At 38.8% G+C, this 22,684-nt stretch overlaps 1 protein-coding gene across 2 annotated transcripts in view; it reads right to left on the bottom strand.

The window, feature by feature from the left end:
• Window positions 1-22,684, bottom strand: part of LOC134603560 (complement C3-like) — a 104,592-nt gene that overhangs the window by 72,948 nt on the left and 8,960 nt on the right. For both annotated transcript variants that reach the window (XM_063449652.1, XM_063449651.1), the window contains exons 2-5: window positions 21,709-21,901; window positions 20,433-20,595; window positions 19,411-19,481; window positions 17,999-18,093 (exon numbers count right to left, since the gene is read on the bottom strand). In XM_063449652.1, coding sequence (XP_063305722.1) covers window positions 17,999-18,093; window positions 19,411-19,481; window positions 20,433-20,595; window positions 21,709-21,901 — 522 coding nt within the window. The remainder of the gene's footprint in view (window positions 1-17,998; window positions 18,094-19,410; window positions 19,482-20,432; window positions 20,596-21,708; window positions 21,902-22,684) is intronic.

Here is a 22,684-nt window from a genome sequence, read left to right on the forward strand (position 1 = left end):
GTTTCCAAATCGGCAACTGGTTTTTTAAAAAGATTATCCAACCACTTAGCTACCGGTTCCAAGACACCCCCCACCGCTGAAACAATCGGTCTTCCGGGGGGGTGTATTGGATCCTTATGTAGTTTAGGGATCGTATAGATAACTGGTATTCTGGGATGCTTCTTATATAGACATTCTGCTGTCCTTGGTTCAATATGTCCCGCCATCACTCCCATATTCAGTGCTTCCTCGATCCTTCTCTGAACCTCCTTTGTTGGGTCATTTTTCAATTGTTTATATGTCAACGGACACTGTAGTTGAGATTTTAGTTCTTTTGCGTAATTCGTGTATTGCATGACCACGATGCCTCCCCCCTTGTCTGCTGGACGAATTATGATGTTCTTGTCTTCAGCCAGATTCTGTACCAGTTTTTTCTGGTTTTTGGACAAATTTTGGGGATATTCTCGAGGTTTCAATATATGTGTCTTGGTTTCATTCAATACCGTAGACATATACGTTTTGAGGGATGGATTATTGGTAGCTGGATCAAACGTTGATTTAGGTCTTAGCAGTCCTTGTTGTTGGTCCTGTTTAAAATTGGAAATAGAGTTGGATTGGGTGGTTGTTTTTTTCTCATAATATTCTTTTAAACGTAAGTTTCTTCCAAAACGGAACATCTCTGTGTTCCATTGAAACAAATGTGGTTTGGCGGTAGGAACAAAAGAAAGCCCCATACTTAGAATTTTTTCTTCTTCAGGAGTAAGCCTTCTTTCTGAGAGGTTAAAGATAGGGATCACTTCCTTGGAGGTTTTGAGCGATTGCCCAAATGTTTTACCTCCTTGTCCTCTCCTGATGTTGCCTCGTCTTGGCTCTTTGAACGACTGCGCGTTGTAGTGGCTCCCCCTGTTGTTTCTAAAAAAACTTTTTGTGGTCGTTTAGAGGCTTCATTGTCTGAAGCGGATTCCCCCGAGGTGACGTCTATAGTGGGGATCCTTGGTTTCAAAATGCGTTTCTTTGGGCGTCTTTGTCTATATTGTCCCCCTGTTAACCACTTATATACGGTATGGTCTCGATAATCCTGTTGAACCCGTTCCAATTTCTGCTTCTTAAATTTTATTAATTCATTCTGGTATTTAGCTACCTCTTCCTTTAAGTTTTGTTGTAATTTGTGTCCTTCAGTGGTATTTAATAGAAGTGCATGTTGTGTTTCTATGTCCAAAATCTTTTGGCGTACATCTGTTAAATCAGATCTGACGTCTTTAATTATAATCAACATCAAATCGAGAGACGCTCTGTTTAATACTTGTGTCCATTCTCTGCAGACTTGCGATTTTTGTCTGCCTATTGTTGGAACATTCAATATTCTAAAACCTCTCGGTATTTGTTTAGATTTAAAATAATCGGAAAGAAACACTCCATGAAGATCTAAATCCACTGCTTTTTTATATAATTTCAACAATTGAAAATAAATGTCCTTATTGGTATAAGACGTGATCAAATCCAGACTGGATTTATCCCAAAGAATTGCCTTAGTTTCTTCTGGGGTAAATTGCAGAGTATCCGCATTCTCTGCAAAGGCCCCTGCTTGCAATAAAAAATCATCATCCATTTCTTAATCCTGGTAAGATCCAATACAATGCAAAGTAACTAGAATTCTTGAGTAATAAATTTTAAACAATATATGAAAAATGCTGGTGCATGAGAGGAGTTTTCCCTTTGACTCCAAATAATGAATATAGAAATACAACAGTTCTCAGCACTCACGCTCAAAGTATACAATAGTGCCTTAAGAGGCTTGCCGGGTGCCAGACTTCCAGGGAGTTAAATTGTAGATAAATGAAGTAAAGCAAGCTGCACTCACGGACTTATGAATTCAAATGGTGTTTATTCCATCGAAGGTAGAAAAAAAGAAGATCGACGTTTCGGTCCACACAGGGACCTTCCTCAAGATCAAGTGATACAAACATTACATAAAAAACATCTCAGATATATAGGACATTACATTAATTAGAACAACTTACCCCAGGTGATGTGCTTACTCGCCGGCGTTCACCGCTGAACACCGCGCATGCGCGCACTGCCTTGTGACCCTACGTTAACCCCCGGTCCATGCGTAATGACGCAACGTGTACATCGCTGTCATAGCAACGTGTGTAGACGTTGCCATGGAACCGCTGTGGAAGCTCAAATGAATCAAAACAGTGCCTGATCGTGAAAAAATTAGAAGTGAGATGAGAAATGGATTAATTTACATTCAATTAACTCTTAAAAAATGAAAAATTGAAAGAATGAAGGAAATGTAAACAATTAGTCAAAGGCAGATATTTAATCCCAGGAACCATTAAGGTTGGTAAATAGCAAGTTAGAGCCTATTGAGGTTTATAATTTATGGCGTGGGGAGTGTGTCTTATGGTGCTATCATAGCATATAGGAGTGTTGGATTATCTTAATCCTATCACACTTTAGCTTGGAGATTTACTCCTTTAACTTCAAATTCTGCCGTATTGAAAAAAGATTCACCTAAAGAACAAAAAGTCCCCTGATTTAGCTATATTACATTCTATGGTCCTAGGACGCCTAGTTAAACTACAATGGACCCCAAATTACCTTATTCCTACTTCGGGTAATATTCCGTGTGGTACTAAATTAGTATATATTAGTTTACATATTAGTCCCCAAAGTTATCATGAAATTAAGTTATATTGAAATTTTTTATTGCAAGCAGGGGCCTTTGCAGAGAATGCGGATACTCTGCAATTTACCCCAGAAGAAACTAAGGCAATTCTTTGGGATAAATCCAGTCTGGATTTGATCACGTCTTATACCAATAAGGACATTTATTTTCAATTGTTGAAATTATATAAAAAAGCAGTGGATTTAGATCTTCATGGAGTGTTTCTTTCCGATTATTTTAAATCTAAACAAATACCGAGAGGTTTTAGAATATTGAATGTTCCAACAATAGGCAGACAAAAATCGCAAGTCTGCAGAGAATGGACACAAGTATTAAACAGAGCGTCTCTCGATTTGATGTTGATTATAATTAAAGACGTCAGATCTGATTTAACAGATGTACGCCAAAAGATTTTGGACATAGAAACACAACATGCACTTCTATTAAATACCACTGAAGGACACAAATTACAACAAAACTTAAAGGAAGAGGTAGCTAAATACCAGAATGAATTAATAAAATTTAAGAAGCAGAAATTGGAACGGGTTCAACAGGATTATCGAGACCATACCGTATATAAGTGGTTAACAGGGGGACAATATAGACAAAGACGCCCAAAGAAACGCATTTTGAAACCAAGGATCCCCACTATAGACGTCACCTCGGGGGAATCCGCTTCAGACAATGAAGCCTCTAAACGACCACAAAAAGTTTTTTTAGAAACAACAGGGGGAGCCACTACAACGCGCAGTCGTTCAAAGAGCCAAGACGAGGCAACATCAGGAGAGGACAAGGAGGTAAAACATTTGGGCAATCGCTCAAAACCTCCAAGGAAGTGATCCCTATCTTTAACCTCTCAGAAAGAAGGCTTACTCCTGAAGAAGAAAAAATTCTAAGTATGGGGCTTTCTTTTGTTCCTACCGCCAAACCACATTTGTTTCAATGGAACACAGAGATGTTCCGTTTTGGAAGAAACTTACGTTTAAAAGAATATTATGAGAAAAAAACAACCACCCAATCCAACTCTATTTCCAATTTTAAACAGGACCAACAACAAGGACTGCTAAGACCTAAATCAACGTTTGATCCAGCTACCAATAATCCATCCCTCAAAACGTATATGTCTACGGTATTGAATGAAACCAAGACACATATATTGAAACCTCGAGAATATCCCCAAAATTTGTCCAAAAACCAGAAAAAACTGGTACAGAATCTGGCTGAAGACAAGAACATCATAATTCGTCCAGCAGACAAGGGGGGAGGCATCGTGGTCATGCAATACACGAATTACGCAAAAGAACTAAAATCTCAACTACAGTGTCCGTTGACATATAAACAATTGAAAAATGACCCAACAAAGGAGGTTCAGAGAAGGATCGAGGAAGCACTGAATATGGGAGTGATGGCGGGACATATTGAACCAAGGACAGCAGAATGTCTATATAAGAAGCATCCCAGAATACCAGTTATCTATACGATCCCTAAACTACATAAGGATCCAATACACCCCCCCGGAAGACCGATTGTTTCAGCGGTGGGGGGTGTCTTGGAACCGGTAGCTAAGTGGTTGGATAATCTTTTTAAAAAACCAGTTGCCGATTTGGAAACATGTATCAAAGACACCCCTACATTGATCAAGACATTAACAACAATTCGACTACAAGGCAAAAAGGTGATATTAATGACCATGGATGTCAAGAGCCTTTATACAGTAATCCCCCACACACAGGGGATAGAGGCTATGCGCCAAGTCCTAACACACTCCAAATCCTACAAGGGACCAAATATAGAATTTATTCTCTACATGTTGGAACTGGCACTATCTAATAATTATTTTCGGTTCGAAGATGAGTGGTTTATGCAGATTGCCGGCACGTCCATGGGGGCGGCAATGGCCCCCATGTACGCAAATGTATATATGTATATTTTTGAAACGACCTACATACTTCCAGTCTACGGTGATAAAATCATGAACTTTTTCAGATTTATCGATGACCTATTAATAATTTGGACAGGTACAGCTCAGGAAGCGCAACAGATGGTGGATAATTTAAATAAATTGGATACACCAATTCGATTTACATCAGAAATTAGTACTGAGAGGGTACATTTCCTTGATCTACAAATATGGTCAGATGGAAATGAACTTCAATTTTCACTGTATACCAAGCAAACGGATCGCAACACACTCCTCCATGCTCGGAGCGCTCACCCCGAACATTTAAAGGCATCATTACCCAAAGCACAATTTCTAAGAACGATACGCAATAATTCTACCTGTGCAAAGAGGGAAGAACAATTAGCGGAAATGAAGAACAAATTCCTATCTAGGGGATATAAAGAAATGGACTTGGAAACAGCGCTACAACAAGCCAGAGATCATACTCCAAGAAAGGGGGCGATATCTCAAAGTCGAATACTATGTCCAATGACGTTTAACAGCAAGGCACCGAGTCTATCAAACATCATCAAGAAGAACTGGAATATGCTGGCACATGATAATACACTCCCTGGAATCTTTAAACAACAACCACTAATATGTTACAAACGTAATAGAAACCTGCGAGACATGCTGGTAAAATCGGACCCCACACAAAGCTATATGAAGATGGAGAAGACACAGAAACGAGGCAGCGTAAGGTGCCTGGGCTGCGTTACCTGCAGCCATATGGTTCCCACACGCTCTTTCCACCATCCACACACTAATGAAGAGTTCTTCATTAAGTTCACAATTACATGCAAAACGATGTTCGTGATTTACAAAATTCTATGCCCGTGTGGCCTATCTTACATAGGCAAAACCGAAACACAGCTATGTGATCGTATACGGGGACACCGTTCCAATATTCGGACAGCCTACAGGGATGGAAAAAGCGATAAACCAGTCGCAAGACATTTTTTGGAGCTTAAGCACCCCCTCTCCTCATTAAAGTTCACGGCCATTGACCATATCCCTGAACCCCGGAGGGGTGGGGACAGAGGGATGTTACTCCTTAATAGGGAAACGTTTTGGATCTTCAGACTGGACACTGTCTCACCAAGAGGCCTTAATGAAATGATATCGTATCATTCATTTATTTGATTTATTGCTTGCAACAGGAATGTATATTATGTAAATAAGTTTTTTTGTAAGAATATTTGAAAATGTCAATTAGTTTTAAACTTTATTGATGCCCTTATGCTATGGGAACTATAGAAACACAGGCTCTCCATGTCAATAATTTCATGATAACTTTGGGGACTAATATGTAAACTAATATATACTAATTTAGTACCACACGGAATATTACCCGAAGTAGGAATAAGGTAATTTGGGGTCCATTGTAGTTTAACTAGGCGTCCTAGGACCATAGAATGTAATATAGCTAAATCAGGGGACTTTTTGTTCTTTAGGTGAATCTTTTTTCAATACGGCAGAATTTGAAGTTAAAGGAGTAAATCTCCAAGCTAAAGTGTGATAGGATTAAGATAATCCAACACTCCTATATGCTATGATAGCACCATAAGACACACTCCCCACGCCATAAATTATAAACCTCAATAGGCTCTAACTTGCTATTTACCAACCTTAATGGTTCCTGGGATTAAATATCTGCCTTTGACTAATTGTTTACATTTCCTTCATTCTTTCAATTTTTCATTTTTTAAGAGTTAATTGAATGTAAATTAATCCATTTCTCATCTCACTTCTAATTTTTTCACGATCAGGCACTGTTTTGATTCATTTGAGCTTCCACAGCGGTTCCATGGCAACGTCTACACACGTTGCTATGACAGCGATGTACACGTTGCGTCATTACGCATGGACCGGGGGTTAACGTAGGGTCACAAGGCAGTGCGCGCATGCGCGGTGTTCAGCGGTGAACGCCGGCGAGTAAGCACATCACCTGGGGTAAGTTGTTCTAATTAATGTAATGTCCTATATATCTGAGATGTTTTTTATGTAATGTTTGTATCACTTGATCTTGAGGAAGGTCCCTGTGTGGACCGAAACGTCGATCTTCTTTTTTTCTACCTTCGATGGAATAAACACCATTTGAATTCATAAGTCCGTGAGTGCAGCTATATATATATATATATATATATATATTTTATTATATCTATATGTTATATATAACGTCATACTAAGTGTATTTTTTATTAATATATATATATACATATATTAATACAAAAATACACTTAGAGTAAAATTACACACACATATATATATATATATAATTATAAAAATAATAATGAATACAAATAATTGTAAACAATTATATATATATATATATATATATATATATATGTAATTTTATTCTAACTGTATTTTGATATTAATATCTATATATTAATATCAAAATACACTTAGAATGAAATTATATATATATCCATGAATATCCCATTAACGACCGTGGACGTACTAGGTACGTCCGACAAAAAATGGTTGTTAGGGACCGCAGATGTACCTGTATAGCCATAGCCACAATCTAACAATGTAAAAAAACGGCTTGCACTCACGGTCTTTGAAGATAAAAAAATTTCCTTTATTGATAATATTCCATTAAAAAAATATCAACGTTTCAGCCCTCATCTGGGGTTTCCTCAGGATCATGTGTTGATTATATATTTTACATATTTTACATTGTTATATATATATATATATATATATATATATATATATACATATATGTATTATGTGTGTGTGTGTGTGTGTGTGTGCGTGTGTGTGTGTGCATATATATATATCTATATAATGTAAATTGAGAAAAAAAACATTTATAAAAAACAGATAAAAACGCTAACTTTGGACAGCTTTTGTGCTTAAGTGGCTACTGCAAAAGACTGGACATACCCCATTTTGAATACCGTGGGTTGTCTACTTTTACAAATGGTATGCCATGATGGGTCTAATTTTCATTCCTGGGCTGCTATACGGTCTCAAAGGCAACACAGACCCAGCAAACCAATCTGTCAGATTTCAATGTGCATACATGGAAAAGGGGAAAACCCTACATTTGACCCCTATAAGTTTGCAAAAAAACATAAAACCTATACATTGGGGGCACTGTTGTACTCAGGAGATGTTACTGAACACATATTGGGGTGTTCTTTGGCAGTAACACATAACAGGAACTGAGAATCCATGCCCAAAGTACAATGTGAGAGAAAATAACATAAAAAAAATATTACCCAAGAGTTTGACAAAGACTGGTGGTAGAATTAGTGCATGGAAAGTGATAAAATAGCACCATTGGAAATACTCTTGGGTGTCAACTTTTCAAAAATATATGGTTTTATGGGGGTAAATTACATTGGCCGGCTTCAAAAATGTCTCAAATAGGACATGGGTGCATGATGACCAGCTGTGAAAATTCCAAGTTGGAAAACTGGAATTCGCACCCTCCAAATAAGGTATTTTACCCCCCCAAAGAACCCAACACACCTATACATGGGGGGTAGCACTGTACTCAGGAGATGTTGCTGAACACATATTGGGGTGTTGTTTGGCAGTAACCCTTAAAGTGCTCCATACATGTATTTTTAAATTGCTATGTCTGTCAAAAAAAATCACTAATTATTATTATTTTTTTTACATTTGATAGATTGGTAGTAAAATGGTTGCATGTAAAGAGTCAAACTACCCCAAGTTTAATACCTTAGGTTGTCTTATTTAAAAAAATATATACATGTAAAGGGTTATTCAGGGATTCCTGACAGATATCAGTGTTACAATATAACTTGCATTAATAAAAAAATAAGAAAAAGGTCTGTAAATAGCATATGCTTGTATTTATTGCCCCATAACTTTCCGAATAAGCTAAGAACATGTTAACATTGGGTATTTCTAAACTCATGACAAAATTTAGAAACTATTTAGCACGGGTGTTTTTTGGTGGTTGTAGATGCGTAACAGATTTTGAGGGTCAAAGTTAGAAAAATATATATTTTTTTCATTAATTCATCATATTTTATAAAAAAAATTATAGTAAGTTATATGATATGATAAAAATAATGGTATCTTTAGAAATATAATTTAATGGTGAGAACAACTATATATAATATGTGTGGGTACAGTAAATGAGTAAGAGAAAAAGTACAGCTAAACACAAACACCGCAGAAATTTAAAAAGAGCCCTGGTCCTAAAAAATTGAAAAACGGTCTGGTCACTAAAGGGTTAACCTTTCCTTGTAAGTTTATCCTGCAATCCATGAACCAGTTTAGTAGCCCTTCTTTGAACTCTCTCTAAAGTATCAATATCCTTCTGGAGATACGGTCTCCAGTACTGCGTACAATACTCCAAGTGAGGTCTCACCAGTGTTCTGTGCAATGGCATGAGCACTTCCCTCTTTCTACTGCTAATACCTCTCCCTATATAACCAAGCATTCTGCTAGCATTTAGTGCTACTCTATTACATTGTCTGCCTACCTTTAAGTCATCAGAAATAATCACCCCTAAATCCCTTTCCTCAGATGTTGAGGTTAGGACTCTATTAAATATCCTGTACTCTGCCCTTGGGTTTTTACATCCAAGATGCATTATCTTGCACTTATCCACATTAAATGTCAGTTGCCACAACTCTGACCATTTTTCTATTTTACCTAAGTCATTAGCCATTTGGCTTATCCCTCCTGGAAAATCAACCCTGTTACATATCTTAGTATCATCTGCAAAAAGACACACCTTACCATCACGACCTTCTGCAATATCACTAATAAAAATATTAAAGAGAATGGGTCCAAGTACAGATCCCTAAGACACCCCACTGGTGACAAGCCCATGCTTCGAATATAGGGAACATATAGACTCAAAAATAACAATTGTTATTTTGGGACAATAGATTCCCTTAAAGAGATGAGATCCCTGTCTATCCCCCTCTGCTGTGTAAAAATTACTTAAAATAAAGTTTTCTCACCTCGTTTCCAGTGCCAGGACTTCACAACTGCAGCCTCCATCTCCTCCTCTGGTGATGTCAGGAACCAAGCTGACATCACATATGATCTCCTCCAATCCATTGCTTCTGGTAGAACTAGCCACTTGTGGACAAACACCACGCTCCTCAAATCAAATGTTGATATTAACAGCATTTGATTCCCAGTCCGAGTTTGACTAGGTCCTTGAAGAGGCAGCGCCTCTAGTGGTTATCAGGAAGAAAGCCACTAGAGTTGTATTTAGCCATTCGATGTGAACATTGCAGTTGGTACTAAACTCTGATGCTTTATTTACATTGTAGTGCTAAAATGAAAGGGCCACTTCACCCACTGAGATGAAGTGGTCTAAAGTACAGCTAGTCATGGCCTTTAGGCTCAATGACTTTAATGATTTCCCAAGAGATAAACCACCACCTCTTGATGCCCATTCCATGTATTTTCATTTTTATTTCGTAAAGGAGGGGCGTATTGTTGCTGAGTGGCCATTAGGAAAATAAACCTTTACTGTCAGTGGGATGGGAATAGAGGAAGTAGTAATGCTACCATGTTTGATCAGGAAATATATATAATAGCACTTATTGATGTACTACGGTTTGGAGAGGACCACACTTCCAATGTATTATGGATATAAGACATGTAATAAAAACAATGCAAAATAATAATAAGGAAAATTATAATCACAAATAATTAGTCCTCAATATTCCAGTCATGTTACAAATATGTAGATTGTGCAGGATGTGGCCTAGCTCTCTCTGCCAATTGGCTGAGTCTTGCTCACATCCATGACATTCTCAATAATATACCGTGTGTATGAGTGTGTGACAGAGCTCCACAGCAATACAGCTCATAGCCATAGCCATTATATATATATATATATATATATATATATATATACAATGTGGATGAGTATATCACAGAGCTCCATGGCAATAACACTCACAGCAATGCGAACTGTCTATATAAGAGTGTTACAAAGCTCCACAACAATACAACTCACATTAATATACAGTCTTAATTAGTGTATGACAGAGCTCCACAGCAATACAGCTCATAGTCATTAGACAATGTGGATGAGTATATCACAGAGCTCTACAACAACTGTATGTAGAATGTGAACTGTCTATATAAGTGTCACAGAGCTCCACAACAATAATACTCATAGTAATGTAGCATGCTTATAAGTGTATCCCAGTGTTCTTCGGTAAGAAAATGCACAGTTATGCGTAGAGTGTATCACAGAGTAAAAAATAAATAAAAGGGCAGTAATGTTTGGGAAGTATAAATGCATCACAGAGCTCCACAGTAATAACACTCATGGTAATGTGCAGTGTGTAAGATTGTGTCATAGAGCTCCACAACAACATAACTCATAGTAATGTTCCACAGCTCCACATACATAAAAGGCACAGTAATGTGGAGTGTACATGACTGTATCACAGAGCTTCACAGGAGTAACACCTACAGTACTGTGCACCGTGTATGAGTTTATCACAGAGCTCCCCAAAAATAAAACTAACAGTAACGTGTGTTGTTTATGAGCATCTCAGATCCACAAATAAAATTAACAGCAGATATCATAGTTCTAAATTAGTTTGTTTAAATAAAATACTTAAACATTGTGATAAATCGAAATCGTTTGTTTAAATAAAATCGAAATCGTTACATAAACTGTATTCAGAATAATCCCTTTGGGTATATCTGGGAGAGATCTGGTACTGTGTATAAATATGCCCAGATTGCAAGCTGATTTACTCTCTGGTTTTCTCTCTGTAGTTTTGTGTTTCCCTTTTTTTCTTTGTCTTTGTGTTTGTGCTTTTTATTTTTCTGCTATTAGCTCTGTGTACTAAGGAGCCCTCGGAGAGTAGGACATCTCCTCACTGTAGAATCTTCACATGGTTTATTTTAGATACAGTGGGTCTCTTGTAGTTTTTGAAAGAAATAATCTAAAAGCTCTCCACTATGTTTTTCCTACCAGCCATGCCTGCAGTTACTCCCCTAACACAAATACTGTTCTGTTTAACAGATTGAAATGTTATCAGGCCTGCATTGCGGACAACAATTAACAATTGTGTAATTCGATGGGGCATGCTAATACTTTATCTTTTAGATTGTAAATTCTTTTGGCCTTGGCTCTCTTCACCTCCTGTTCCCGTATGCCATACATGTTTGGTTAGATCTAATTGTTTGTCTTGTTTACGTAATGCACAGCTCTGCAGAATATGTTAGTTAGAAATAGCAGAGAGGCAGTCAGAGACATGAATCAAGAGGGACAGCGAGAGATCAGGAGAAGACAGATAGATGTGTGCGTCATCCACGCAGGGGTGATATTGGAGGCCAAAAGAGCTGATGAGTTCACCAAGGAAGGCAGTAATCGACCAAGGATAGAACCATGGCTTGTGGGTGAGAAAGAAACAATGACAAGTGCTGGGAGAAGTAGGCAGAGAACCAGTTAAGAGACAATAATTTGCGTTTTATATTATGATCACAGGATTATTTACTAAAGGGAGAATTATCAGGAATTCAAAGTGTTTTGAAGTGGAATTCAAAGTGTTTTGAAGCTTTAGTCTATGTCCACAGTATCCAAGTAGTTCATAAAATTCACAATGAATTTCTGCCACACTCCTCGTGAATTAATTTCTGTCATACATACTGAAGAGTGGTCCTGAACTGGCCGCGTAACATGTATCTATGCCCAGGTAGTGATGTCGTGAACATGAAATTTTCTGTTCGCAAATGGCGAATGCGAACTTCCGCAAATGTTCGCGAACGGGCGAACCCGGCGAACCGCCATAGACTTCAATAGGCAGGCGAATTTTAAAACCCATAGGGACTCTTTCTGGCCACAATAGTGATGGAAAAGTTGTTTCAAGGGGACTAACACCTGAACTGTGGCATGCCGGAGGGGGATCCATGGCAAAACTCCCATGGAAAATTATATAGTTGATGCAGAGTCTGGTTTTAATCCATAAGGGGCATAAATCACCTAACATTCCTAAATTGTTTGGAATAACGTGCTTTAAAACATCAGGTATGATGTTGTATCGATCAGGTAGTGTAAGGGTTACGCCTGCTTCACAGTGACAGACCACACTCCCTGTTTAACGCACCGCAAACAACCGCAAACAGTCCATTTGCACAACCGCAAACTCCCCATTTGCACAAGGTTGGATACCAAGCTAGCCATGTCCCGTTCCTTGTCCTCACTGATGTCATTGAAGGTCTCTTCCTCCACCTAGCCACGTACAACACCAAGGGTCCCCGAAAGGTGACAACAAGCCCCCTGTATTTTTTTTTTAAATGTACACTACTGTTACACCAGATATGAGTTGCACTGGTGTGACACTGTGCCCTGGCAGGCCCTGAAACGCACACGTGTGAAGGAAACTGACTGCTATTATATTACAGTCAAAAAAGTTTTAGTTTTTTTTAAATGCAAGCTATTGTGACACCAGATATAAGTGGTGGCACTGGGACCACCTTAAAAATATTGGATATCGCTAAAAATCTTGATCACTGTAACGGACCGTTTCAGCAGACAAGGGGTTAAAATCCGTTTAGGTGATATTCCCCTTTCAGATATAAATGCAGCTTCAGTAAAACACCAAACTCACGAATTGAATACAAGTGAATGCACCAAACTCCCGAACTGCATACAAGGGAATAAGGTAGCACTCCAAACACCCGAACCTGAACCTCCTGAATAGCTGCTAGCAGACGAACATGAAAAGCTCCCAAGCGGCTTACACTCCTGGCAATCAGTCTCTATCAGCATACAGTGAATCCCCCCAAAGACGAGACAAGGCTCCGTGTTGAGGGTCAAGCAGTGGTCTGGTTTATTATGGGCTACCCGCCCAGTATTTATGCAGGTCTCCCACTTGGTGGACACTCCCCTAGGGGACCAAATGGGAGACTGTAACAAAAGACAGACAGGTATCAATTTAGGACATACAGTCACAATACTTTCCCACAATGCATCCTGGCTTCCTCTCCTCTGCCCTGGAGATAATTAAGAAGTAATTCAATTATCTCCCAGGACAAAGGCAAATCGCCATTATGCACATGGTGAGCACAAAAACATAAAAACACTTTAAAATACACAAAGTCATATTTTATACATAAAACACAGACATGTCACACATCCCCAGATAGCTGGGATCTGAGCGCACAAAACTACCGAATAGTTTTGTGCGCTCCCCCCTCCCCCCCCGACACCCCCAAGGTAAGGGGCACATCACTCAGCAGGGAAAGGGGCCATGAGACACAACGCCACAATACCAAAGAATAGATACGAGAAGCCAGACACACACTCATGACAGAGCACCCCTATCTCACTATGAACGCCTGACAGACCCTACACATTCATTATTGTGAAGAACTACCCCATATATCCTGCAACTTTACAGCCCGCATACCAGCACTACAAGCCAGGTCCCTCGGATCACTACTCACCCGTACGACTATACAACTCACGTAAGCTACACCCCGACTGACCTTGATAGACTACTCTCGGATAACACCACACATAAAATGGTGCGGACAAACTACCTAAAACCCCAAGAACCGTAGTAACAAAATATTGTATGATACCGATATTTGATGCAGACAACTGTTTTTGTCAATTATACATGCACAGCAAAAATAAAGAATTAAAAAAAAAAACCTACTGAATAGCGCTCAGATCCTATTCACACAGTTCAATTGCCATGAAGCCAAAGTCTTTAATTACACGAATAGGCTCCATGGCATAGCTATCTGGGTTAACACATTCACATAACAAAAGTACCGGATGAACATGTATTCGTTAGATCTGTACGAATAAGAACCAGGCTGCGGACGGCTCAGTGGTGTTCGTTCAAATAAGTGTCTGTTTTTAGATCCATGGTGTAAGCGCTGAACACCGCTGGCCGCTCGGGACTTTTAAAATGGCTGCCACCACGTGTTCGGTAAACGAACAAAGACCACCCTGTATTCGTCAATTAAGCTGCGGTTAACCACATCTTCCGGGAGGTAAATTGGTGGCACACTCCAGCTCCCAGGTGGTCGCTCCTTGGGCAGTTTGTTCGGTGGATAAAATCTACCGAACACCCCGGCAGAAAGGCACGAATAAGCCTTTCTGCAGGGAAAATAAAGTTTTTTAAAGTCTGGTCCATATTCCAAAGGCAGCAGGCGGGCAACCAGGCTTCTCCAATGCAATGTGGCAAGATTGCTCTCGTCACAATCACTATATACTTTCTATACAAACCTCTAAAACGAACCAAACTACTCATCCATCCGCTATACCACTTTATCCCACCTAGAACTAGTGCCCAGTTAAAATACTTACCCACACTCAGTCATGCCACACACATTTCACCACTACTCATACTGAATCCCTCTGACTGCGGCTAAATTCATCTTCTACATCAGAACACTACTCCTAAGATTGGGTTGTATCCATGTCTCGGGTCTTTCATTTAGAATAGGGGCAGCTTCGGTCTCCTTCAACACTGACACTCCAGTGCATATTATTAACCCCTTAAGGACACATTACATGTGTGACATGTCATGATTCCCTTTTATTCCAGTTTGGTCCTTAAGGGGTTAAAATATTGGGCAGATGGAAATCCTTAGTCTACAACCAATATATTCCTCATCCCGAGAAAGAAATGAGGAAAGCTTTTAAAAGTTTGGCTTTGTAAATTTGATAGAATAAGTGTGTTTTTCTTTAATACCTTTTCACCCTCTTTGCATGAACCCGATTTACATATATTACTAATATGTTTCTGAACATATATATTATATTATTCACTCACTCACTCTCTGGGCCGGCCTAAGACATCATGCTGCCTAGGTCCAATCAGGGCCGGTGCTTGGATTTTTAGGTACATAGTCGAAGATGCATTTCCCCCCCCCCAAAAAAAATAAATAAATCTTCACCTATGTGCCTCTTAACCAGCCTCTCTCCCCTCCCTGACCATTAGTGGTCCCTTCCCTGTCCCTTAGTGTTCTTCTCCTGTCCCCCCTCTTTTCCCTGTCCCTTGGTGTTTCTCTCCCATTCCCTCCCTGTCCCTTGCTGCACCCCCCACCCCTTTAGTGGTCACACTCCCCTTCCTGGTGTGCCTCCTACCTCTATTGTTGCATTGCCGAGCGGAGGAAATCCCCTAAAGGAGCTTCAGTTTTCTGTATCCGGCTGGACTGACAGGGAGTGCTCTCTGTGAGCACCTCCTGTCAGTCTGGCCAGGTACAGGAAACAGAAGCTCCTGTACCGCGCTCCGTTCTGCTACACTCTGTACACACTGACAGTCACACACTCAATGACAAACACACAGACGTCACTGACAGACACAGACTCATTGATCTGACACACACTCATTCATTGACACTGACAGACCCACACTGATTGACACTCATTGACAGACACACTGATAGTCACACAAACATACTCTCACTGATTTGACAGACACACACTCATACACTCACATGCACACACACTCATACAATCACATGCACACACACTCATACAATCACTCACAGACACACACAGACGCACTCACTCACACAAACACACTCTGTCACTCACAGACAGACGCTGTCACTCACAGACACACACGCTGTCACTCACAGACAGACTCTGTCACTCACAGACACACACGCTGTCACTCACAGACACACACTCTGTCACTCACAGACACACACACTGTCACTCACAGACAGACACTCACACACAGACACACGTTGTCACTCACAGACACACACGCTGTCACTCACAGACAGACACTCACACACAGACTCACGCTGTCACTCACAGACAAACGCTGTCACTCACAGACAAACGCTGTCACTCACAGACAAACGCTGTCACTCACAGACACACACACTGTCACTCACAGACACACACGCTGTCACTCACAGACACCCACACACAGACACATGACATACATTCACTAATTATTTTAATAAATAAAAAATTTCCCCCCAGCCTTCCTACCTGGAGAGCTGGTGTGGATTATGGATCATTCCCTGTGGTCCAGTGGGGCTGCTGGGCGCGGCAGTGCTGTGATCAGGCGCGACGAGGGAGCTCTAATCTCACCGATCTGCTCCCTCGCGGGCTGTCTGCTGATACCACGGGAGCTGGAATATGACGTCATATTCTGGCTCCCGCGGCATCAGCAGACAGCGCGCTAGGGAGCAGAGCGGTGAGATTAGAACTCCCTCGCCGCGCCTTATCACATCACAGCACTGCCGCGCCGGGGTCCAGATGGTGGCCGGCAGGAGGGAGAGCTTCCCTCCTGGCGGCCACTGAAACATTGCGCCCCCAGACCCCGTGCGCCCTAAGGCGGCCGCCTGTGCCGCCTTATGGATGCGCCGGCCCTGGGTCCAAAGATAAATGACTATGGGGATAATGTATAACAAACACAGGTTACTGGCTATGGGGGGGGATAATGTATAATAAACACAGGTTACTGGCTATGGGAGGGTAATATATAATAAACACAGGTTACTGGCTATGGGAGGATAATGTATAATAAGCACAGGTTACTGGCTATGGGAGGATAATGTATAATAAACACAGGTTACTGGCTATCGGGGGATAATGTATAATAAACACAGGTTACTGGCTATGGGGGGATAATGTATAATAAACACAGGTTATTGGCTATGGGGGATAATGTATAATAAACACAAACACAAAAAAAAAATACAAAAAAAAGAAAAGAAAAAAAAAAGAAAATGAATGCAGCTTCAGAATTAATCTAAATTGTATGCTGTCTAGGAGGTGGGAGGGACTGGGAGGGAGGGTCTGCTGCTGATTGGCTGGAATGTGTCTGCTGACTGTGAGGTACAGGGTCAAAGTTTACTCAATGATGACGAATAGGGGGCGGACCGAACACCGCATATGTTCGCCAGCGAACCGTTCGGGACATCACTATGCCCAGGAAACATGGTGGATCTGTTTATCCTTGTTTTCTAGATAAATACTATCCTTTGCAGGCACGTTATTACTCAAATGAAGGTAGGAACTCAAATAATAATAATAAAATAAAATCTAGATGTCAGCAAGATTACTATTTTTTTTTCCACTTAGCGCAACAGTGACTTACTAGTCAGTTAGCGAGTTGGTTGTAAATTTCATAACTAGTCAGAATTATTCACAAATTAAAACTATGTTTGCGTGTTGACTGGCCATCATGCTGCAAGTAATATTGAACAAGTTCACTCTTAGTCACAATTTATCAGAATTAAGGTGCAAATGAAACATAGATAGAATATTCACTAGCATGGCTTTATTAAAAAAGGTTTTTAATTTTTACAAATATTTTTTCAATGGTGGCTTTTATTATGAGTTCCCCAACTTGCTAAAATAATGCATGAAACTAAATTTTACAGAGACACAGAACAGAAAGGTCCCATACCGGAATCGTAACACACAGACAATATAACTCACTCACTTTGCAATCTCCGGAAGTGTGTAACTCTTTGATATAATCCCACTTTTATCCAAAGCAGAGAATGGATCCTTCCAAACCACAATACCTTCTGGATTCTGTAAAAGGAATGGAACCCAGAGCATGAGAAAACATGCATACACAGGAATGGGAACTAGAGATAAAAGCAACACTCCAAGCGTGCTGCACTGGTTATGGTGCAATGAGTCACATTGTAGGTAGTCAAACCATTTTTAACCACAGTTGAGTTGGGTAATTATTCAAGGGCAGATGTTTTACCCTGTTTTTTTTTTCCATTGAGATTTTAGTTTAAAGCAATTCTATGTTTAGTGATTTATCCATCGAGAAAATGAGAACAAAATAGAACTAAACAGATTGTCCACTAGGTGTCTCCCTAACTTCAAAATAATCTTTATTCAAATTTTCTAATCTAATGTATTCTTTCACATTACAAACAGACAAGACAAATCATTTCATAGCAATGAGCTAAAATTTACAACATTTAGACAGTAAAAAAGAAAAAGACAAACATGCATTCTATAGGTTGTCATTTAGTAAGATCAGTGAGGTTTCTACAGATATATAGCTTATTTTGGCTGGGCGATATTAATTCAACACACATCAGGGGACCCCAAATGTAACACAAAGAATCTTTATCTTCAGAATTAATAAGATAGTTACTGATAGCCTGTTCTATATATATAGTTGCAATAGTAATTGAGTGGTTAATGTGACCCTAGCAATCCATATTTTATAAGCTACAAAACAGTAAACATCTTAGTTATTCTAGCAGGCACAAAGAAGCATTTATTTAACAATTTGTAGTGATTTTTCTGTAAATTTAAACAGGGGGTTGCCTTTCTCATGTTATTTAACGAGTTGCACAACTCAGTTTGTGGTATCTTAATATTAAATTATCTTTCCCACCTAATTAAAGTTGTTCATTCTTTGTCTGAGATGATCGTTTTTACAAGGGTCATAGCTTTAGAATTTTTTTTCTTAATTATTATTATTATTATTATTATGTTATTTATATAGCGCCATCAAATTCCGCAGCGCTTTACAATGGGTGGACGAACAGACATGTAGTTGTAACCAGACAAGTTGGACACACAGGAACAGAGGGGTTGAGGGCCCTGCTCAATGAGCTTACATGCTAGTTAAAGAAAGTAATGTGTTCTCTCTCTCGAGGTGTTCTGCTAATGAATAACTGACCCCCAGGTAATTAAATATTTCAGACGGTGGTAGATTAAAATCAGCTGTTAAATTAGGGAATGGTTTAACATTTGCGTCATGCCATAATTGATGTATGTCTCCCTAAAACTTAATGTATAACCCTAAACCATAACGTTTGAATAATCATGGAATTAAAGTACCAATTGAGCACACAGAACTTGCAGAACTAATGGACTTACACTGATCTCAACATCAACAATGCGGGAATCAGGCAGCAGCGACGGTCCGATGATGAAAATTCGATAAAGAACTAATGAAAATTCAAAGAGATAGTATCAGCAGATTTTGATGTTATTTATGATTCCATGTGCTATAATACCTTAATTTAAGAATGGTGAAAAAGACATCGTCCCATTAAACTGCATATTTTCCATAGATAAAGTAATGGCCTCTTGGGGAGAGTACTCCATTTGGTATTTTAAAATTTTTGGATTAGTAAGTGTGTTGCATAAGCACATGTAGTCCAATGGGTTCCAAAATGGAGACATGATATTCACTGTGAAGAGCATATTTTCTCACTTAAGCATCGTTGACTAAATAATTATGTTGTAACAATCCAGTCTTAAAAGTTTCTAAAGAAAAAAAGAATGTCCCACTCATTTGATGGTACCAATGCCACATATAGCTGGACATGATAAATTAGCAGAGTTTTCCATTATGCATAGTCTTTACGAAGCATGTTATCATGGTGGAGAGACATATATGCACCAGGTGACCTATAATCAGTTACTAGGATGTGGCTAAACTATGACATCTTTTCAGGCTACAGGTTTCATTAAGGAAATTTAGCAAAGTGACACCAAAACCTTTATGTCTTTTTTTCGGTGAATTTTTGGTGCAATTGATTAATTTTTAAATAATTTTTATTTAAATTTGTATTATTATTATTAGTAGTATTAGTATTATTATAAATATGTCGGGTTTTTTTCATCTGTTGCTTTTTTTGCTCTCCACACATAATTTTTTAAACTGTGAAATTTTTGGCGACGAAACAGTTTTAGGAATTTTTCTGCCACTTTTTTTAGACATTTTTCCCGCTACTGTTCATATGAAATGGAAATTTGTGCAAATACAGGTGGAATATGCTTTGATGAAAACTGTCACTTGTTATATCATCACTTTACTAAATACAATAAAAATAATTACATAATTTAACTGTCACATTCAGATTACTTTGCTAAATATCTCCTATATATCATACCTGAAGACCCGGGTGTGTAAAGAGGCTTATCTGTTTGTATGAAGATGTATCCAGTTTGAAATGACACTAGGACCACTTTATTGAGAGGACACTCTGGAGCCTTCACAATGATATAGACGTACTGCTTATTTTTTGGGTCATTCTGTAATTCTTGGGCAGAAATCTAAGAGGATGACACACTATCAATACCACAACATATTGGAAAAAACAAAAACGTATTCAACTCAATATTTTTCCCCAACACGTCTACTTTGGAATACATTTTACAATTCAACCGAACACAACTTATTCTATTGTAAATAAAACACAAAAATGATTGATTTACTACTAGCTGGATTTTCTCCACATTTCAATGAAAACTGCCAAATTCTAACCAAATTCTGAAATGGCAATTATCTTATTTAATAAAGTCAATTTTAGTTTGAAAACTGGTGAACCTGACCGAACCTGCATCATATTGCTGGATGCATTTGGTGCCCAGTTTACAATCAGTGCTTTTGACGTCCACAACCTATGTTATATCACTAATTAATAATCTGGGGTATCGCACCATCTCCCCAAGCCCCCAACCATAGGTGGTGGTTTTGAGATGTGTAATAATTCAGGGGGTAGACATGCCATTGTCCATGTAATGAAAAAGTAATAAGTAATGAGTCTTGTGGAAGTTAGGACTTGCCTTTCAGAGAGCTCTGACACACATTTGGAAGTATGGAAACAACTTTTTAAAGTCTTTTTCCACTGTGAAATGTCACTCAGCATGGAGTCCTCAAATGGTCAACAATTTTGTGCCTCAGTTTTTATTTTTTTGTATTTTTTTTCTATATTTAATAGTTATCTCAGGTTAAAATTGATTTTTAGTTGGCATTTTTTGAGTCTGAGGAAAACAGTTTCAGACAGTAAGTATTACTTTTTTATTTCACAGGCAATAGATTTATTGAGCCTCACTCATTATTATTAAGTTAAGAAGGGTAGGTAGAGATTTTGTAATTATGGTGGAGGGTAAGCAATTGTTTGTCCATGGTAAGTATGAAAAAAAAGAGAAATTAATTTAGAATTTCCACCAATTAACATTTAGTGAATAACCCTGCATGATGTTCTGACATGACAATGTCTTGTTGCTCCGAGGAGGACCGCCAGACTACCTTGCAGACTAGCAGAGTCCCCTCAAAACATGAACATTGCCAGTATCTGGCCACATCTTCTGTTTAACCTTCCCTGAGGGAAAATGGCACATTAGCACAATGGAACCTTTATATATCAAGCTGTAAAAACCCACCTTTATATTGGCCGTGCCCAGGAAACCATTGACGTTATTCAGAGACAATTTGGTTTGGTTAAAAATTCTTTTCTTCAGAGGGAAATCCTGGATTAAGATGTCTGCTTCAAAAGCTTTGTTTTGCCCCTGTGCATCAATTACAATTGTTTCTTCACTGCCCACATGGAAAACGTTTGGAGTTATCAGGGAACATCTGTGGATTTAACCGAATTTTCATCAATACAAGCTTGGGCATGTGATTTTTATCAATTGTACATATACACCAAAAAATGCTGCAAACCAACGTATAACATAGTATCGCGCAGGTTGTTTAGTTTTTTTCCAATTTCCCTAAAGATTAATGTTTTGGTGGCTGAATGGCAGTGGTTCTCCAGACAGTAATCAAAGAACATCAAAGGTCCAGAATCGAAGCATTTCCAAATTTTATTCTTATGGGCACAAAACCACCTTGGTGCACTTTGAGAGAACTGGAAACCACTAGAGTAGATGTGTCTCTGGACAGACAGACCACTCCTTACACTATTTTATGTTTAACGCTGGTGAAATTATTTCTTTATTCTTTATTTTAAAGAAAGGTATTCAAAACGACTCTGCACATGAATATGACAAGCAATGATGAGCACTAGTGAACCGTTCCTATTCCATCTTAACACCTGTGGACCGCTGTTTAGCCTTACTCCTGCTGTTACTGTGCATCTCACATATGCCTCAATATAATACAAGTGACAAAATATATAAATAAATAATAATTATAAAATTTTCTGTAAAAAAAAAATGGCATGGCTGTATCCAATAAAAAAGGGTTTATATTTGAAGTCAGAAGAACTCTATGGGGATAACTGGTTCCTGCTGATTGCTCCAGTTTTAGAATTTGACATAGGCAGTATCTTTATGTGATACTGCCTATGATTTGCAAATATTATCCCACATTAAAATGCACCCTATTGGCAAGAAAAATTAAAAAGAACATATGATG

The sequence above is a fragment of the Pelobates fuscus genome, chromosome 3, assembly GCF_036172605.1.
Source record: "Pelobates fuscus isolate aPelFus1 chromosome 3, aPelFus1.pri, whole genome shotgun sequence".
Taxonomy (NCBI): Eukaryota; Metazoa; Chordata; class Amphibia; order Anura; family Pelobatidae; genus Pelobates; species Pelobates fuscus.